The sequence below is a fragment of the Cibotium barometz genome, chromosome 49 (assembly GCF_041138505.1).
Source record: "Cibotium barometz isolate CiBa-2024 chromosome 49, ASM4113850v1, whole genome shotgun sequence".
Taxonomy (NCBI): Eukaryota; Viridiplantae; Streptophyta; class Polypodiopsida; order Cyatheales; family Cibotiaceae; genus Cibotium; species Cibotium barometz.
The window spans coordinates 20,278,929-20,300,973 of record NC_141094.1 but is presented as its reverse complement, the minus strand read 5'-3'; the positions used below and the strand labels follow the sequence as shown (position 1 = coordinate 20,300,973).

Below are 22,045 nucleotides of genomic sequence, written 5' to 3'. Positions count from 1 at the left end.
CTTTTCCGTGCACAGAACTAAAGGCTAGAAATATGGTCTCTGGGAAGTGGCCAAGATTTAGGTCTACTATAGATGAATTTTGTAGCATGAATTTTAGGGATGTTCTTCTATAGGGTTCTTTGGATCCAAAACTCTAGATTTTTTTTGGAGTGCACCTATGGTTGCACTCCCTTCTAGGTAAGAGTTATTCTTTAAAGGGCATTTTAGACCCAAATCTCTAGATGAGAGTTTTTGTAGCATGAATTTTGGGGATGTTCTTCTATAGGGTTCTTTTGGATCCAAATCTCTAGATGAGGGTTTTTTTTTTAGTACACCTATCTTGGTTGCACTTACTTTCTTCTACAAGGGCATTTTGGAGTGTTCTTCTATCAAGGCCTTTTGGATCCATGAGGGAATTTTTTTTGGAGTGCACCTGTGTTTGAACTCCCTTCTGGGTAAGAGTTCTTCTTTAAAGGGCATTTTAGACCCAAATCTTTAGATGGAGGAAAAATGTTTTTGGATTGCACCTATCTTGGTTGCACTCTCTTTTTGCGGTAAGAGTGTGGGGCTTATTGAGGAAAGCAATTGCCTATTCTCTTTCATAAAGTTTACATGTTTGTGGGAGGCCTGACACACTTTGGTCTTCAGAGACTCTAGACCCTAAAGCTTGGACAATAAGGAGACAATCTACCAAATAAAAGCTATTACACAAAGTTCTGTATAAATTAATATAGTACTTCTCAAACTATGTTCATTTTGTTGTAAAGTTGCCTCATGATAGAATTTTTTATTTTTTCCCTATCCTAGAAGGTGGTGTACAAGATCCTAGAGTAGAAGGGGCAAGTTAATTTACAAATACTTGTCAAGTGGTATAGGCTATGTGGATCAAGTGGGTATCTTTCCTTAAAATCTTATGTAGATATAGGAGTAATGTTCTAAGAGCTCAAATGGCAATGGCACATAATTGCCCTATTTAGAGACCTATTTAAGTTCACTTTTCCTAAATAAATTATTTTTTTAAAAAGCCTAATGTATACATATATATGGGTTAGACACCTTTTAAGACCTTAAAGTTGGCCTTTTAGGGTCAAGTGAAGGCTTAAAAATATGATTTGGATAAGTTTTGATAAAATGGTTACAATTGTCCTCAACTCTTAGGATTGGCATACTCATCTAGTGTGTAGAGTCCTAGACACTCTCTTTTATAGTTCCTTCCTTGATGATGTTGGTTCATTTTTCCCTAATAGTATTTCCAACTCCTTGGTAAAATTAATATGTTGACAATGGTCCTCAACTCTTATGATTGGCATACTCATCTAGTGTGTAGAGAGCTAGACACTCTTAAAACTTGTATTTTCATAGAGTGATAATACCAATCCAGCTCTTAGATTTTCTTCAAAAGCTAGTAAACTAGCTAGCTTGATTTGGTATGGGAGAAAGGTAGCTAGTTTATGTTAATGATTGGATTCTTTACTTAGTCTTTAGTGCACGTGGTAGTAGCTTGGTAGTGTGAACTTTTTGCATTGTTTTTTAAGTTCTCCAGATACATATTCTGCCTTTTTATGCACTCAATATTGAAAGTGTTTTTAACAAACTATGAGTTGTTTAGGTGTCCCCCTTGGCTTTTACAATAATCCATATTTTCACTTTTATCATTAATAACTAACTAGCACTGGCCTCATGTGGGTTATCTTTGTCTTTTATCTATTTTGAAATTATTTGTCACTTCCTTAGCTTCCCTTGTCTTTTATTTATTAGATTCTTTATTTTTATTAGGTTTTTTATGGATTGGAGATTTGGGTAGATGATCATTATTATTGTTCACATCTTCACATCATTATTATTGTTCACATCTTCACATCATTATTATTGTTCGCATCTTCACATCTCTTCCTTATGCAACTCTAGATAGCCCAAGATCCTAAGTTTCAACCTCCTTGTCTTCCTTGTCTTTACCTAAAATTTCTCCAAAAGCTCTTCTAACTTCTCCTTGTCCTCCTACATTTTGTCTTCCAAGGTACTATCCTTTAGTTCATCTATCTTTATGTTGGCTTTACAATGTTATTTTCCTTATTTATCTTTATTGATGAGTAGAGGACCTATAGTGCCTTTCTTGATTTCCTTTCTCCATGCATATTTTTAACTATTTGTCCTTATGGGATTTCACCCACTACAACAAAAGAGGGTGGAAATGACAGCCTAATTCTATCCTTTGGGCCACATGAAAGGAAAAAATTGTGATAAAGTGCAAACAAGTTTGTTTTTCCTTTTAATAGTGCCTTCTTGTTTAAAAATAAAGGGAAAAATGTTTCTTACACTTCTGATGCTCCTTTTCACCCTTTTGGCCCTTTCTTGGTATATGTATATTCTTGTCCAAAAAGGGTAAACATTTGTTCACCCTTTTTTCAAGTTGTTAATTTAAGAAAAATCAAACAAATATTTACCCTTTTATATAAACTTTTTTTAATACCTTTTAATCTTGTCTTTTCTCTTTAATTTTCACCATTTTTTGCACAAGGTTGTTTACTATACAAAAAGACCAACATATGTCTACTTTTTTATATGTCTATTTCTCTCTTTTTTTAAGAGTATCGAGAATATTCATGCATCCATTATTAATAATATCCTATTTAATAAAATATAATTTTGTTCAAAATAAACTATGTTACTAAAATAACCAAGGGTAATGAATATTAGAGTTTGTTAGTTTTGCACATAGCTTAAGGCAAACCAAACTTAATCAGCAAGGAAAGCACAAAGTTCAAAAGTAAAAGAAGCAATCTTATAACCAACAACAAGTACTAAATTGGATTAGCCACCTAATGAGACCAAGCATTATGTAAGCTTATCTCAAGCATAGTTAGCTTGACCTTAAATTGCTACTTAATCACACCAAGAGTAACATAATCTTGAGAATCATAAACAATACTCACTATAGGCAATGCACGAGCTCAATGACATATTCTACAAAGGATCACTAAGCATGTATTACCAAGAAAAGTTTTAACCAGCCCAACGGCTATCTAATACAAATGAGTGTACTCAAAAAGAGCTAGATGGTGGTTATATAGGAGGAGAAGCAGGCACCTAGATGATGCTCAACCAAACTTCACCACAAATTCTCTTATCTCCTCATCCATTCAAACCAACCCTGGGTTATATGCGTAATCCAAGGCTAGCTATTCCTTGATCTATACCTACCTAAGGCATAGATCAAGGAATACCAGTTTCCACTAATGTTCTCCATACAACACATGATGGAATTCAATATTATTTTCAATGCCCTCCCTTGATCTCCACATGGTGCGGGGATTAGAGAGATGCCAATCTATTAAGGATTTTGATCAAAACAATTTGCCCACTGGCTATAAGAGATACAACAACAAATGTTAAAAAGCAAAGTCGTTTGTGTAGTTTGCTTGCTTATAGAAGACTCCACTTTATCTTTGCCTCTGTCTCTATTTTTCTCCTCTTTAGTTTTCTCATCTTCATCCTTCTTCTTCTTGAAATAATCTTTAATTATGTGCCCCTTCTTCTTGAAGCAATAACAAGATCTAGGTGATTTTTACTTCTTTTTCTCTATCATGAAAGCCTACTTTCGTGCTCCCGGTATAGTTGTTGATGAAGATGTACTAGACTTTATCCTTGTTTCTTCCAAGGTCAAGGAGGATGCCACTAAGATAAGAGTTAAGTTGGGTTGACTTGCAATGTCTGACACACACTAGTCATTATAAGAAGGAGGTATACTAGACACTAGTCATAGGAAGGATGTATACTAGATAGTAGCACAAAGACTACTTCTTCCTCATCAATATTAACCCCAGCTCTAGGAAGTTGGTCAATAAGGCTTCTTCTAATGTTGCTAATATGAGTAGAAACATTAGTCTTTCATCTTTTCCCAACCAATAAATCTTTTTTTAAAGAGAAAGCCTTGGTGCAGCATTTGTCTCCAAAGATTGCCTTGAGCCTTTTCAATGCTTCATTTGAGATTTTTGGAGAGCTCACTTGTGGAATTTGACTATCATTTGACGTAATAATGATGAAAGAGAGTGCCCTCTTATCAAGGCATGTTCGTTTTGCTACTATCTCAAGATCCCTTATATAGTTGGTTTCCTCTTCATTGTATTGATAACCCCCCACATATACCTATAAATTAAGGTCATCTCCATTTTAATGCTTCAAGTGTGAAACTTGGATCCATCAAATTTTTCAGACTTAAAAAAGTTCCCTCCCATAGTGCTATCATGGTGCACACACAGTACAAGGAAACCCTTTATTTTTATACAATGAGATATGAAATAGTGACATGACACTATCCACCCTAAGGACACTCCTCACTCAATGAAGTGATTTATTTGCAAGGCTCATCAAAACATCCTTCATCACCATATAGATGTAGATGGTTGCTTAAATAATCAAAAAAATTATATGCCTTTGCACAATTTGTGTAATTTGGATTATCATTTTTTTGTGATTTTCCTAGATTTAATCTTCTTATAATTTTGATTAGATGTCTCTACTAAGTCTATTGATCTTGGTATTACACAAATGCCTTATCACCACATAGCTCTTTATGATTTTCAGGACATATAATGGATCTTTTGATTCAAAGGTTATCTTCAAGATTGGAACTCAAAAGTTTATTTTCCAAACTCATACAAAGTTTAAGATAAGGATTTATCCCTATCAAATAGAAGATGCTTTTTTAAAAAGCTCTAACAAATTTGCCAGCCCACGTAGCATATCTGGCTACAAGTTGATAATAAGTAGAATATGTAGCTACTTTTGAGATTTGGGTTGCCATAATAAGTAGAATATGTAGCTACTTTTGAGATTTGGGTTGATCTGCCAGGCTCCAGCTCATGCTCTAGACCCTTTTTTTTTTTTTTTGGACTTTACTAAATAGATAGCCGTGCTTGCTCACGCTTTTGTGGGGTGAATACAAGGATTATCTTTCACCTATGTTGCTTCGGCGATTTATTACTTCTTCACACATCCAATGGGTCTTCACACATCCAATGGGGGGCTGTTGCTTCTTCACACGAGGGGCTATTACTTCTTCCCACAGCTGACGGGTTGTTTCCTGGCACATCTATTTCGTGTTGATGTCTATCAGTTATAGGAGAGATTCATAAAGAAACTTAGAATTTACAAAGGCGTTGAAGTAGTTGGAGTTTCAGAAAGAAGCGAGAGTCTCACAAAGACCGCCACCTTGGAGTTTGGAGAAGCACATATTTTGCAGAGGCCACCTCTTGATGAGTTTGGAGCTTCACAAAGAAGCAAGGAAGGACATAAATAGTAGTACGACTCTCTTTGACTCACAAAGAGCTTCTCTCTCTCTCTCTCTCTCTCTCTCTCTCTCTCTCTCTCTCTCTCTAAGATCTCTCTCTCGCGCTTGTACTAACAACAAATTAAAATAGGAGAACCACTAAACAAAACAGCCCACAAAGGTGCTTTCTCTCTCAACTCACTTTAAACAATGCCATGTTGGTGAATGAACTAGGGGAAAACCATTCATCATCAAACTCACAAAGAAATCCACTGAGAAGAAACCCCACAAAACTACTCCTAGGATGTAGCTCCCTTGGAAAGTTGCTATGATACCATATTGGAGTTTGGTAGCTTTGCACAAAGATTAAAGCAAACCAAACTTAATCAACAAGGAACACACAAAGTTAAAAAGTGATAGAACCAATATTATTACCAATAAGTACTAATCTTGATTAGCCACCTAATGAGACCAAACATTATGTAAGCTTGCCTTAAGCATAGTTCGCTTGACCTTAAACTACTACTTCTATAGGTAATGCATGAGCTCATATAGATAGATGGTGTGTTTTACCACTTTTGAAGGAGTATTTGGATGGTCTTGTGTTTTCATAGAGAGGTATGGTGTACTTCCCCACTTTCAAAGAAATTTCTTGCATGTTAATACATTTCCAAGAAAAAAATGTCATGAAACTCCTTGAGAAAGGCTATCAATTCTCCTTCTTACTCAAGGGTGAGTTCTTTGCCAATAAACATTGGCTTAGGTTCTTCACCTTTGACCTTGGGCAAGGCTGCCATATGAGGCATTTAGTTTTCCACTAGGTCTTCTTTAAACCTTCTCTTTGTGTACCACTCTATCCCTGATATTGTAGGACTTAAAGTAATCAAGCACTTGCCTCAAATCTTCTTCTTGAGGCTCCGTGAGCTCTTTGAGTTTTACTTCCTTTTCTCTGTCTCTGCCTTGACTTTATGGAGCTTGGGTTTGGCGACTCAATAGCGCTTGGCTTGCTTAAATCTTGTGAGCTTCTTATCACTTTTGTAGACCATTGTCTTGGCCAAAATCGTGAGCTTGTTTAAGTTAACCTCCCACTATTAGGTGTAGGTCTCATGTAAACCTATAGCCTCAACATAGCCTTGGGGAGAGAAGATACTTCTTGGGGTTCCTATGTATTTTTCCCCTTTTTAGTTAATTGATTGTAGATATAGCAAAATTTGATCCTTATGTCGAGGAGTTCTCACTAAATGAATCATTAGCTATCCCTAGTTCAAAGTCATTTGTTGGCTCCCAAAAAGAATGTTGCACTAAGCATGAACAGGGAGGTTATTTCCATCCTATTTAGTTTTGCAAATCTTGTTCCAAGATTATGGAAAAGTGTTCATGGTTTCCAAGATGTGGACCTAGTCCTCAAAGTCATTAGGCTTTAGGAGAGACTCATAGTCCTAATTCTTATCTTCACTATCCAAAAACTTGTTTGCAACATTTACACATGTTATGATCAAAGCAACTTTGACAATTGTGTCAAACTCATTAGCAAGAATGCCACAACCCATGGAATGAGTCTTCCCTCTCTTCAGGTTTATCTATAAGGATTGGTTGCCTTTATCTACATAAATGTGATTGGTTTTCCAAGGATCATCATGTATGAACCTTTAATGTGAAAATCTATCACCATGAATGTATGATGAAAACTTAGCCTGGAGGTCTTTATCTTTACATCTTGCAAGATGCCTAAGGGTTTACTTATGGTCCAGTCTCGAGGCTTATGCCTATGAGTGGTGGGCTACCCTTGGTCTCCCATTAATCCTTGGTGATTATGATGACATCAGCAGACTCATCCAAGATCGCAGACTCCCTTATACATGATAGGAAACACAATGTCCATTTCTTAACTTTTAAAAGTGTACCCCAACTTTTTCATGGGTAATTTTTAGTTATACTTTGGTTTTGGTTATGGAGGGAGGGTGTTCAATAGGGCATAACTTATCCTCCTCCTCTTCAGGCCTCCTAGTAATCCTTGGTGATTATGTCGATACTAGCACCATCATCCAAGATCACGAAGAGACCATCAGTCCATTATACATGACAACAAGAAACACAATGTTCATTTTGTCACTTCCAAAATAGTACCCTAGCTTGTTAATGGGCACCTTTAGTTGTTATTTGGTCTAGTTATGGAGGTAGGATTCTCAATAGGAAAAAAATCATTCTCCTCCTCTTTAGGTTCAAGTTCAGCTATGTGTGCCCTTAGGTTCAGATTCGGCCCTCCAAAAGAGAACTTGTCAAAACTCCGACCCCAAGGATAAGAAGGCTATAAGACCTACTGTCCCAGGGGTCATATTTTCACCATTAAGTTCATACTCACTCTAAGGTGGTTGCCAATGTGTAAGGATTTAAAGTGATCCTACCCTAGGAGGCGATGCCTCTGAAGGGGATAAAATACAATCATCACCAATCACCTCAAAGAAAATGTTACATTGACTATGATGACCCATGGAAGATCATCTTTCACCTCCCACTAAGTCCTTTCTCACTATATCTAGTAATGTAGGTGTTAAAACCCTAAGATCTCTGTAGATAATTGTTATGTATAAACATGCATTAATCAGGCATAAACTCATCCACCCGACCACCCCCGAGCCCAAGGGATGCACACATGAATTATAATGAAATACATCATACCTTTACCTTGATGTCCCATACCATCAAGAGGTATAACTCCAATCTAATAGCATGTAGTTATAGTGTGAAATGGTAGGTGAGTAGTTATGATCCTCTACACAAGAGAGCATAACATAACCTAGCCTCAAGCTAACATCAAGAGAGGATAACATAACCTAGCCTCAAGCTAACATCAAGAGACCATAGCCTAAGCCTCAAGATAACATAGCCTTGGCCTCCCTTGAGTGTGCCCCATGCCCCTATTATATATGAGGGCCCTCAAGTGTTTCCCAGGTGTGACCCTTGGTGACCCTAACCTTAACCCTTAAGGTTAGTCCTAACCCATGCTCCACTAGAGCTTGTTCCCATGCTCCCATACTCCAAACCTAATGTGGGTTAGCCTCCTAGTATATGTACACATAATGTGCATATAACAGTAGGGCTTAGCCAAAGGTAGAGAATTTGGAGCTAGATCTTTTTACGACCTCTTAAGAATGGTTATGGGTCTGTCTGAGGCCCTTGGTAAACTCTAAGGCTCCTTTATTAGTTCTATGATTAGCTCTAGGATAAGTTCTAGGATATGCTCACGTGGGGTCAATGGTGTATACTCAACCCCACTTCCTCTAGCATTGTATATGCATTTACTTCAAAAAATGCCAAAAATTACAATAAGAAAGAAAAAATAACAACAATTAACTAAAGATTGCTCTGATACCAGTGTTAAAACTCTAAGATCTCTCTAGATAATTGTTATGCATAAACATGCATTAATCAGGCATAAACTCATCCACCCAACCACCCCCTGATGTCCCATACCATCAAGAGGTATAACTCCAATCCAATAACATGTAGCTATAGTGTGAAATGGTAGTGTTTCCCCTTTGTTATTGAACCTTGGCATGGGAGGGAGGCTAATTGTAATTAATCTACCACCTATTTCAAGGCATTATCTAGTTACGGAGGACAAAAAACTATTAAGAGCACAAAATAGACACATTTCAAGGTACTTGTGGGATCGCAAAAACAAATACATTTCAAGGTACTTGTGGGATCACAAAAACAAATACATTTCAAGGTACTAAAGGATTACAAAAATTACGTACTATCAGAGACAAAATAGAACATTTCAAGCAAGTGGAATTATAAATTTTTGAAGACCAAAAAAGAGCTAAGATTACATGAAACTAAAATTGCACAAGTGCTCCAAATTACCCTCATTTTAGAGCACACATGCATCGTGGCCATGTCTAAGAATGTTGTTGGGTTGCTCTAGTTTGTCTTGGCCAACCTACGGTACATCACACGCCCAAACAAAACCCTCCATGCATAATGGCCACATGCCACTAAGAGGACACTGCTTGTGTTGGAGTATACACATATCTAAAACTAGATTTTTACTTAATAAGGAAATTTCATCAAATTAACTATACATAAGATTATGCCTTGAAGAAGTGAGGGCCTTTTTTTATGTGACATGGAAACCATACATTCGGTTATGCCTTTAAAAAGGGACAACCTCTTTCTAATGTGACATCAAAGCCCTCCATTTTATTTTTAGGGGACATGCCCACCTCTCTATTAAATGTGACATGAAAACCCTTCTTTTTAAAGTCCACTTCTTCATACTAGGGCTCCACTCCTTTCAAAAGTGAGTATTATGGGATTTAAACCCACTCACACACTTTTCCACTAAACTACATAAGCATGTTATTGATTTTTGCACATTATAAAGGCCTTTGAATAGACATAGGTGTTTTTAACCAAGTGCGGTTCTCATAAGCGAGAGAATGTGCATGTTTTTTAGAATATCGAATGATACACGTGTCGCTTGTTTTTTTTGTTAGGCCACCTACGAATGAAAACCTTGATGGAAACCTAACATGTTGCGTGATTGCATGTGTTGATTCACGTGCTCGCATGCGTCAGCACATGCGAAGTTAAGTCTTCTGTGCTCGCATGCATCAGCACATGCGAAGTTAAGTCTTCTGTGCATGGCACTTGTGTTCTTTGTATGGAGTGTCTCTTTCGTTTGCCACAGCGCTCGTCTCCCTCTGTTTGCCACAGCGCTCGTCTCTTCGTTTGCATCCTTGCCTTCTGTGCGGTGGCGTTTGTGTTCTTTGCATGGAGTGCGCTTCGTCTTCGTCTGTAGCGCTCTTCTCGTTCGTTTTCCACCCTCCCTCTGTTCGACCAATGCTGTTGACTGTTGTAGTTTTCTTATTCTATCTCATCTTGGCAGTAGCGAAAGACGGCTCCTCTGAACGCATCTGTCGTGGAATGGTGGTAACTTGGTCTGGTGATTTTTATTATTTAACTGTGGTACTTTCCCTTTGAATTAAACCGTGGTAGTATTCATTAAGTGTGCTAATTTTCTACTGCTAGAGTTGTGTTGTTTCAACAAATTGTGGGCTGCTCTGAACTCACCAACTGTGCTACTTTGCCTTGCTTAATAAGCTTTGGGTATTAAATATAAATGAATTCCGAGTGTGGTAATTTCGCTGCTCCTCAACCGCAATAATTTTATTTATTTATTTACATTAAAATCAATTTAAAACCTTTTTGGATACGTTATAAGATAATAAATTATGGTTGTGAGGCTACGTCATACGCATGCAACCATGATAGCACATTCAAGCATCAAAATAACATATGCTATTTTTAGCACATGTAAGCATCAAAACGACACATGCTATTTCTTCTGCTGCTAAATTGTTGTGCCTTCTAATTGTTCTGCCTTTTGGATTCTATGCACATGCAACGGACACGTGTCTATAGATACTTTCAAGGTTGGCCACGTGCATATAGTTCTGTCTCCACCATGTTTCTTTTTTTGTCCGCGTTTTTTCTGGAAGTATAGATTTCTTCTTCTGGTATGCTCTACAAATCATTCAACCCATTCCGTGTTTTTTCTGGAAGTATAGATTTCTTCTTTTGGTATGCTGTACAAATTATTCAACCCATACTGTGCTGTGGGTTTCTTATTCTAGACATAGCATTGCTTATTTAAGAACTCCGACCATATTTATTTCTTCATTTTTCTGATTTCTGCACTGCTTCTGTTTTGTAACCGTGATGCCTCCCAGAAAGCCCTTTGATAACATTAGTAATATAATGAAGATAGATCGAGGGCCTTGCTCTTCGTCTATGTTATGTCAACGCATGGACTCTGGTCCATCTTGTACGCCGTTGCTGTGTGATGAGGCTCAACCCTCTGCATCGACTGTTCCAAGAGCTGAGTGCATTCCTGCAACGTCTAGAATTGTGACGCCACCAGAAGGCCCCATCATTGTTCGCAATCTGCGTGCGATGAAACAGAAAGCCCGCTCCTCAGGTGTGGAAGTAGCTCATGAAGCAGTGTACTGTTTTTTTTTCATGTCACTCGATGGTTTATTACTACATTTGCATTCTGTTTGTGTTGTAGGTTCATTTGAAGCTCCAAAAAAGGGAAAAAGCCAAAGACACCTTTTGTTGCCCCTCTGCCCAATGATAAGAATACAGAGTCTGAACCTTCTGTTCACAAAATCTCTAAATTTCCATCAGAGAAAAAAACTAAATTTTTTGAAGTCTCTGTAAAATAGTTGCTATAGGGAATAGAGAGATTAATGTTTGCTCCTGGAAACCACTAGAAGAATTTGTTAGGATGGAATGCCTCAAGGGTTTGTTTGCCCTTGAAAAAGGAGGTACTCTAAATTACCTCCATTTCCAGATGGTGATAACTATCATGGCTCCTTCACTCATTAGTATTGGTAAAACCATCAGACGATACCTAGGATGGGAGTTCTGTAAACCAGAAGGAGCCATAGTCATGTGCAGAGGGCTACGACAAATTGGAATGCACACATTCGAATTGTCGGTTATTGCATGAAAGATCTTCACAAAGCACACTTCGAATTCTCCTCGCACAATGTATCAGCAGAAGAAATAACTAGAGGCAGACAGTTTTACGCACTGTACGGACATGCAGATCTTAAAAATAAAGTTTTTTTGTCTCCTATTTATCTTTTTGAGAGAGCCTATGTTTTTATGGACAACTATGTATCTAATAAGCTAGGTGCATTGCTTTAAAGCACACTTCTGAAAATGGTACGCACAAGCAAGTACTACCCTGTTGCATCCTGGAGAATTCCAAAGACAGGAAACGGGATGAGTAGGAGGAGGTCAGTAGCAATTTGGAAGGTAATGAATTTGCCTCACCTAACACAATGCATGGATATTGATGAGATTTTCTTTGTAGAGAACCCTGGGTGTAGAGGGAGATATTTTGATCCAACGTATCAACATCCAGATAGTGATGAAGATGAAAATCCAAGGAATGATGGAATAGATGCTGACGTGCGGCCCGGGAGTCAGAACAACCCTATTATTGTGGATGATAATGATGGAAGTTCCCAAGCAGAGCCAAATTACAGTCAATCTTATCTCTCTGTTTATGAGAAAACATATAACTTCAAAAAAGCTATCTTGGATGGTGATAAGTTTGTCCCACTATCACCTTCCGTTTGTAAATATGTTGGGCTTACAGAGGAAGAGGGATGTTTTCTCTAGTTAAATTTATCTTCTGTCTGTAAAAATATCATACATTGGAACACTTTGGTTTTGCTTTGGAGTTTGTTTGTAACATACTCTGCTTTTCACAAGGAAGATGGTTACTATCTGTACATTTGGTCCTCATGAATATGATCAGCAGTTCTCCAACAATGTATTTCTCAAAATTTTCTTGTATATTTTCTCGTCCATATAATATAATCTGGAGTTCTTCATTGTGCTTGTCAAATATTCCTTATTTTCAACGATTGTTTAGTAAATTTGTAATTTACCTTTCAGTCTTAATGTCATGAGTTTGGAAGCCTTTCTTTATCAAAGTCACAGTACATTAATTAGCTGCATTTATGCAGCTAATTAATGCACCCTCTAAAAAAAACCTGAATATGCACCCTCTAAAAAAACCTGAATAAGTTGAGGTTTTTAAAGCTACAAGGACATAATTCTTTACAAGGCAGCAAGTTTTATTCCTTATAAAAAAAAGGCTTAAACCATTTTATTTTTTTTTCATTGTACCGCACATGGTAAGGTTCAAAATCTTTATGCATTACATCTATTGAGGGTTCATTATAATCGTAAATGGAGAGGCCCACCGTTGGGCTAGTAATAGCAAAATGAATTGTCTGCATAGGATTAATAAAAATAAATTAAACAATCGATAACAAATTGCTTATATATATATATATATAAATTTTTTATTTTTATATATTATATTCTATTATATATTTTTCTATAGGGAGTCAGCCTAGTACGTGTAGGTCTTTGCGACGAAACAAGTGGCGCTACCTAGCTGTTTGTTGAGCATAATTTTGTGTATAATTTATTCGATTGATTGATGATAATTGATAATTAATTGATTGATGAGAAGCGCTCAAACAACTACTACCATCATCATCATCATCATCAGCAGCAGCAGCAGTAGTTTGAGGTATCTCGATGGGGGGGACTTTGGCCCGGCCGCGGTCTCGTGAAGCAGAAGCAGAAGAAGCGGAGACGAAATCCCTGGAGTCCCGATTGGCCGGCGACTTGCCGGACCTCCGCATCCTCTTCTCCCGTCTCTCCCCCACTACTACTGCTTCCACTCCCATCGCTCCCCATCTCCTCAAGGTAGGCGCTCTTTCTCATTCCGACGGCGCTAACTCTATGCTTTCTGCGGATGCACCCATGTTGTGGAGAAATGCGTTTTGTGATCTCCTCGGCTTTCGAGGAAGACCGTTTTGGTGTAGTTCTTTGCACGCTTACTTCATTTAACACTTGCACACAAATACAGGAATGTTTTGAGCTTCAAACTGAATGTACCAGCTGTCCACCAAGGTCTGAGCTGGGCATATTGAAGCAAAATGTTGCTTTGACTTTGGTAGACATAATTTTTGAGCCGGATAAGAATGGCATCAGCTGGAGAAATTTTTTGAAGGGGTTCGCGAAATGTTATCAGCCTGCTGCTTCGGTCAAGTTAAAACTTCTACTGTTTTTCTTCTACCAACTTAGGAAGAGGGCAGAACTGCCTCTTACTTTCAGCTTCAAAAACGAAGATAGTAGCCTTTTGCATCAGGCTGGCCTTACTGGGCATGTGACTTTGCCGCAGTTACAAGACTTCTTTTGGCTGTGCTGGCTAATAGGGTGTGATGCACACACACATGGACACAAAGATTCACTATCAGAACTACCAAATGTGGAACCTCTTGTAAAAGCAGCTCATATGGCCTGTTTTGTCAGTAATGACCAGCTGGCACCTGACGCTCTTCCTATAGAAAAGATCTATAAGTGGGTGCTTCTTTCTATACCTGGGCTGCCGATCTCTTTATTCGATTACATTCAATCTCGGTTACATAGAAGTGCTTCGAAGATTCAGGTTTTTTTCCTTCCACATAAGAATTTCTATATGGAACACTCATTCAAGAATCATGATATGTAGCACGTAAACCAATATTAGGGTCTCTATAGGGAATCAATGTTTCATGGCAGAATGAACTTGTGAATAGTCTAAATTTGTGTCAAGTGCATATTGGTGGCTGATGGCTTGGATTGTACCTGTATGCTTCTCCAGGGACAAAATACACCTAGTGATACTGAAGGATGGCATCATTCCAAGTCCAACATGGTGCAATCCGCAGCTAGTGTTTCTGAAAGTGACCTATTGAATTCAGGTGTAGCGTGGGCTATTGGTCTTTCTCAGCCTGATGCTATTGGTTACAACCTAGTATCTTATTCATTTGGTTTACAAGACGATATTGCTTGTCTTCTTTACAGGTTAAGTTATTACGAAGTCTCTATTTCAGAACAATTTGTGAAGGCCTTTCTTTGTTTCAATGTTAGATTTGGTGCTGTGTTTAAAATTGTGCGTGCCATATATTGCTGGAAATGACAAATCATAAAAAAAATTGTCGTGGTTTCGCTTGGAAGCAGATCATCTGTGCATGGAAAGGGAATGAATCGATTCTGGGCACATGTTGAGGGCTACCAAGAAACAGTTTTAATGCTTATCCAGGGGATTACAACACAGGGTATGGAGAGTTATGCAACAGGAAATTCGGAAAAGGAGATGTGGATTGTGGGAACACTTCTTAGGGAAGGTTTTGAGAACAAGAATTGCTACTATGGAAGTAGAGGATGCTGCATCTTTGCATTGGATCCTGTGATGCAGCCTTTTCGATCAACTGGTATGTGTTTGGAAATGATTGTTGTATCTTGGCTGGTCCCTTTAGTCTATAGATAAATTGGCAAATTAGTTTTGTCTACATGACTTACAAGGTGTAGAAAATTGTGGTTGATGGGATGCTCATTGATCTTCCCAAGATTTGAAACTCATTATAGCAAAATCAATTTGCAATGATTATCTTAAATTGTAATTGTGTATGAATCCCTTTTCTTGATCCTTGCACAAAAAAAAAAGCGCAATGGTAAAATGTCTGAAAGGAGGTAAGTTTACCATGGAAGTGACAAGTAGCATTGAAATATATGTGACTAGGGATGTGGAAACTTGATTGAGCATGTGAATGGATTCAAATTCATCCTTTAAGATGCTACAATGGTCTTGAAGTGCGCTAGAATCAATCACAAAAAATCTACACATTTGGGATTTCTGCCAATGTCTATTCTTTGTTCACATAATCTAACACACAACTCTCACTTCACAATTTATGGAAATGTAAGATTCGTAAGTGAATGCAAGTTTGTCCCACTCAATGTTCGCAAAACCTTTGTCCGAATATCAGGGCCATAAGTACCACAATTTACAATCTATCCTTCTTCATTACCAGTAGTATGTTTTCTGTGAGATTTAAAAAAAAGTGTTAAATGATGTGGAGTCGCCCAAGATGGAATTATTTGAAAAAGTTTTGGTGAGGCCAGTTGGAAGCTGAAAAAGCAAGGAGTCCTCCTTTTGAATGAAAGTTACTTCGAGGGTTCGTCGGGAATGCGATAATTCTAGATAAGTCTATTTGGAGTAGGGGAAAGAAAGGGACAAGTGCTTGTGCAAGTCATTTGATATGATTCAAGGCATGAGATGTGGAGTTTAAAGGTGTGTTTTTGTCACAAATAGTGGAGACCTGGAACTAAAGACAGAACTCTTCTAGCCTTCGGACAGAGAACATACAGCAAGAGAAACCACAAGAACTATGAATAAACATCGCATTGAGCGGGAATGGCCGCTCCCCCCCCCCCCCCCCCCCCCCCCCCCCGCGGAACTTCTTTTATTGAGATAGAAGCTTTTTACAAAGATAACCAAGGTGCGGGTGAAAAGCACTGGATTTTTCCACAATAATACTTTAGCAAAATAACTTAGCTCCAAAAGCTGACGAAGAGTCCCCCAAAACAGTTAAAAAACAGGCCTCAAACCAGCCCTGGGGGTTTCGCATGTGTGAACTTGTACTGCCTCTAAACAGCTGTATGGACAGTCTTCTGATGGCAGCTGTAGCCCTGTTCAGCCAGTGAAGAGAGAACTGTACAGTCTGCAGCACCTCTGTACAGCCTGCACAAAGAGGGAGGCGAGTGGTACAAAGAGAGAGAGAGAGAGAGAGAGAGAGAGAGAGAGAGAGAGAGTTTTTACCCTGGCTGAGAATATAGGTGCATGCCCAAAAGAGAGAGCCAGTCCCCCCTTTAATGAACTCAGCCAACTATATTTGCAGTGCTTTTTCCCTTTTTACCAGAATAGCTGAACTTTGCCCAAAAATATCAACTTGTGCTTTTTCCCAAGCTTGTAGCCCAAGTTTTTCCCTAGGCGCCTCCTTCTGTCCACATATACTTGTCCAATAATAATAATATGTCTAGCCCTTCATTAATGATGTGTGAAAACACTGACTTATAAACATTATAAGACACTTTAATGATAAAAATCCCGCTACTTTTGCTCAAATGCCATCTTTCAGGCCAAACTTTGCCGTTTAATGTTTCGGCTTTCTTCTGTGGAAAAATCCCCGTTCACACCTTGGTTCCATCTTGTGTGTGAAACATTGGTCAAGACTAGTGAAGGGAACAAATGGTGACATCCCCTCCATCTTATAAGACAGTTGTCCGCACCAACTCTTCTCACTAAATGGAGTCACCAACTCCTCTCATTTCTCATGCACCGAACTCAATTCGGGCCAATTCTGAATTGCATCAATCTTTGCAGGATCCATCCGCACTCCATCTTTGGACACAATATGCCCAAGATAATGTATCTCTGACAAGAAGAACTCACTCTTCTTTGCATTTATGAAGAGTTTATGCTTATGGAGCTCTTCAAAAACAATAGCCAAATGAGCTTTATGCTCTTCTTCGGTCTTCGAGAAGACTAGGATGTCATCAAAGAAGACACCTGTAAATTTCCTGTACCCACGGAATATGCGATCCATCATTCTATTGAATGTAGCCGGGGCATTTGTAAGACCAAAAGGCATAACAAGATACTCATAAAGCCCAAATGCTGTCCTGAAAGCAGTTTTGTGTACATCCTGAGGCATTACACGCACTTGATGATATCCACTCTTGAGATCAATTCGGCTAAAACATGCCGATCCATCCAACTTGTCAAGGATGTCGTCTATGCGTGGAATCGGAAACCGATTCTTGATGGTAAGCTTATTCAAAGCTCTATAATCCACACACATACGAAAGGATCCATCCTTCTTTTGAACTAAGAGGACGGGTGAACAATATGGGGAAGAGCTTGGCTGAACCAAACCCTTCTCAAGAAGCTCATTTACTTGCTTCATGATCTCCTCTTTTTGGGATGCACTTACACGATAGGCTGGCCTATTAGGTGGTGAGCTACCCGGCACAAGATCAATGCGATGATCTTCCGGTCGTACAGGTGGTAACTCATCAATAAAACAATCATTGTGCTCTTGCAAAAATTTCAGCCTATCATTACAAAGAGTGTTTACATGTACATTATTTTCCTCAACAGGATCTCGTACAAAAATCAAGTACGTAAAAATACTCGTTTTCATTACTTTCTTAATTTGTACATGAGATACAAGGGGAATGGTATCACCCTCTTCACCAGCATCAATTACATGTTCTCGGCCTTTATGCATGAAGGTGATCCTGTTAGTCTTGTAAGCCTTGCACGGATCAATACGTGTATGCCAAGGCTTTCCAAGCAATACATCACAACCATTCAAAGGCGCCACAAGAAAATCCTCATGATCCACATAGCCTTGAATGTGTATGCGCAACTTGCCAAAAATAGGCATGACCTGCACTTCTCTACCGACAAAGGCAGCCCCTGCTTCAATTTGAGGACCCATGTCCTCCACTTCAATACCCAAAGCAGCTGCCATCTGAGTGGATATGAAATTTTCAGATGCACAATCATCAAACATGAACAAAGTGGGCTGATCTTTGAGCTGTCCCCAAGCTTTACATACAACCCTATCTTTGCTATCATGTGAAGTGTTGCCCTGCACATCCGGAACCATATGCACATTAGGCTTCGGTACATTAGCATTTTCAGCTTTGTTCTTCTTATTTGGGCATGCTCTTGCCATGTGCTCAGTGCTGCCACAAGTAAAGCATTTGGCTTCACGCATATATTGCTCCTTCTTCTCAGCACTAAGACCAAAGTTTGCCGGCTTATAAGGGCGCTTTTTAGCAAACTTATTTTCAGCTTTTGGACCTGATTTGGCTTGGTTTTGGTCTCTTTTAGGTGGCTGTCCATCATTTTGCAGGTTTTGGACAGCCCTCTCTTTGCCTTGAAATGAGGGTTTAGTCTTATTGGATTGACTCAATTTGAGTTCCAATTGCTCGGTGGCGGTGGCGGCGGCGGCGATTAATTGGTGTAAGGTATGACCAGGATACATTTGTAATCCCGCTTTGTACACGGGTTGCAATTCCGATTGAAACCTTCTCTTCTTTTCGACCTCGGTGACATGCATTAATGGAGACACCTCCAAAAGCACTTTCCAAAACTTTTGTACATATGCATTTACCGATTTCCCCTCATTTTGCTTTACCTAATCCCACTTCATTGTTATTTCATTAAATGCATTGGGAGGCAAGAATTGAGCATAGAACCTCTCCTTGAACTCTTCCCATGATCTAACAGGATTCGGTGAGAGCTCCGTGAGCCACCAATGGACAGCAGTGCCTTTCATGAACATGCTTACATGCCGGATCATGGATTTCTGAGTGAAATCCTCATCACTGAAAGCAATATCAAACTGGGCAATAAAAGCAAGTGCCTTTGATGCATCATATTCCCCATGATATGTGTCAAACTTCACAGATTTGTCTCCGGCTTTGAAGTCACGAGACTTTGATGCATGTGTGTGCATCTCAACATGTTTTCACCCATGTTTGTCCATTGGGACAGCCCCTGTGACTGGCATCATTTTTGGACCAAAAGGTGATGCATAAGACATAGATACATGTGCCCTGTAAGCATGAGGCATGGCTGGCCCTTCAACATGCATTGATACATTTTTAGCCATAACTTCTCCCTCACGAGCACACTCAAAGGCATGAGTGGCATGAGAGATACGCGGAATACCTGCACCAACAGAAAATTGCAGCCCATGTTGCATGTGTTGTGCATGCACATTTTCAGCCGGCAATGGCATTTGACATACATTTTGACCACTGCCATAAACATTGTATCCTTCACGGGCTACATGAGGTATTCCTACATGGCATGAAGTCATTGATTGTTCCTCTCCCATCGCATGGAGATTCATCCTCTTAGACATAAGTTCTTGTTCGGGCACTTGTGGGGATTCCAAGACATGTGGGATGGTTGCCTTTTCTGCATAGGCATCCTCGGTACGAGCCAAGTATGCACGTGCTGCATCCCTCGGTTGCATGTGCAACTCTTGAGCAATCATTGCCATTGCATGGTCCATATAAGATTCAGCTTTCTTGGCCTTCAAACGGTCATGTACCAATGGATCCTCGTGGGGATAGAGATTCAACTCTTCTTGTTGTGCATGGAGAAGAGCCTGCATACGAGTAAGTTCAGCCCTCAAGACTATGGACTCTTCTTCTTGCATCTTCTCTTTGTCACGAGACGGCTGTCCCACATATTCATGTTCCCTATTGTGCACCACATGAGTTTGCTCATCCTGTAAAGCATTGGAGTTATGCATTTCATTGTCCCTGCCTCTTGTATTAGCATCTCCAACATTCATTGTATGGCTGTCCATAATGTTCTAAGTGTAGAGATAGCTAGTGTTCACAGTGATCGTCTCTCACGATAGAAGTGAAAGAGAACCGTATGCTCTGATACCAATGTAACTTGGTTGAACACAATGCTAATCAATACACTTAAATACACTAAGATTTGAAGGACACTTGCTCAAGTACAAGAAGTAAATTGCTGAATTGACAAGAGACACACAATGAGCCGGAACGGCCGACCCCTCCCTTGAGTAAATTGTATTACTATTGGAGAAATTCAATACATAGCTTCACGGGCATCCATTGCCAAATCCTCCATGCCAATGCATATGAAATTCAGCATTTAGAAAACAATGGTACGTCGATGTAGATCACCAAGGAGTTGCCTTGATGCCCGGCCCGACTTCAGTGCCCATATTCTCTACCATTGGCTCTATGTTCTACCAAGCAAGGTAGCAACATCTTCAAGAGCACATAGGACAAGAGAAATACTACACAGGGCGGCTAAACAAGGAGTCCTGCCCTTCTACTGAATAAGTAATGACAACACATTGTCCAATTAGCTTACTAGTCTTCATAGAAGTTGTTGCAAGCGGAAGCCTTCGCGTTGGAAGCTTTAGAAGTGTTGATATCTTCGATTTGCCGCAATCCTTCGCGAAAAAAGTCTGCAAGAGGATGAAGGAAACCCTGGAAAAGTTTCCCCTATGGTTCAACTTGAGAAAGGAAGGCTGAAATTAGGGTTTTTAGCAAAAAGACCTGAAATTACAGCAAAAATGAGAGCTGTTTTGCTGAATTTCAGTCATTGGGAGTGAGTAGGAGAGTGATTAGCACTTGGAAACACTCTTGGAAGCTTGGAAAACACCCTAGCAAGTTGGGTATGGCTATGGAGAGCTTGGAAATGGAGAGAAATGGTGGAAAAACAGAGTTTTCAGCCTCCAAAAATCCTCATGAAGAGAAAACACGAATTTTCTCTTAATAAGTAAGTGAATTGGGGTCCAATCAGGTGAAGGGACATGCATTTATGAGTAAAAAGGGAGGATTAGGTCCTGGACATGGAGTCTTGTCCGCCTCGGGTGGAAGCGGTCATAATTTATAAGTGACTTTTGGGCGCCCAAACTTTAACGAAGTGGGAACGCACTCACTTATAAATATTGGCTAAGTCCTAAGGGCTATTTGAGCCTAGATTGGGTAATACTTACCACCTGTTCATATGCCACACAACCATGTAAGCAGACAGTTTCACACGCACGGTTCACGGGCGGGCGTCCCCTAGCCTGGAACTACACATAGGTCATGTAGGCATGAAAACAGCATGCAATTTCATTTGCAGGCAAGCACATAAAGATGCTATGCAATGCAGCATTGGCATGAGCAATTTCCGTTCATGAAACCATATAAGACCAGGTGTTTCCAGGCAAGTATATGCGATACGAGACCCAGTGGAAAGCCAATCCTCTAGGCGTTTCCAGGCATGTAACAAAAGCACAAGTCCCAGCGGAAAGCCAAGTCCTCCAGATATTCCGAGCATGATAACGTCAAGTCCCAGTGGAATATCATATCCAACTATACAGCATGACACGTGTCAATCACATGCATAGGCACATTCCATAAGCCATGGACACCAATCCAATATGTACATAGTGTGAAAGCAAGAGTGAACCATTCGGGTGGCCAAATGGTGACAGGCAGGGGGAAGGCGAAGGGTGAGTGAGAGAGGAAAGGCGTAGAGGGGAGGAGGGGAGCACACAGGCGGAGAGAGGGGGTGCGCGTAGGCGGAGAGAGGGGGAGGGAAGGGCTGGCGGAGAGGGATAGGGGCAGGCGACACGCAGCGAGGGGGTGGGGGGGGCATGCGCAGGCTGAGAGAAGGTGGTTGAAACCGATCCCGTTAAGTGGGAATAGACTCCGTTGGACACCCACACGCGTAATAGCACAACTTAATACCACAATTTGAAATGGACAACTTAATAACAACTTGAAATTGAAATGAAATGAAATGAGATAGAT

The 22,045-nt window shown here is 39.6% G+C and overlaps 1 protein-coding gene across 4 annotated transcripts in view; it reads left to right on the top strand.

Annotated features, from left to right (window-relative positions):
• The first annotated feature begins 13,230 nt into the window (after positions 1–13,230).
• Positions 13,231–22,045, top strand: part of LOC147610379 (TLD-domain containing nucleolar protein) — a 122,043-nt gene continuing 113,228 nt past the window's right edge. For all 4 annotated transcript variants that reach the window (XM_086786387.1, XM_086786389.1, XM_086786388.1 and 1 more), the window contains exons 1-4: positions 13,231–13,552; positions 13,716–14,297; positions 14,493–14,695; positions 14,852–15,105. In XM_086786387.1, the coding sequence (XP_086642513.1) occupies positions 13,382–13,552; positions 13,716–14,297; positions 14,493–14,695; positions 14,852–15,105 (1,210 nt within the window). In that variant the 5' untranslated portion in view covers positions 13,231–13,381. The remainder of the gene's footprint in view (positions 13,553–13,715; positions 14,298–14,492; positions 14,696–14,851; positions 15,106–22,045) is intronic.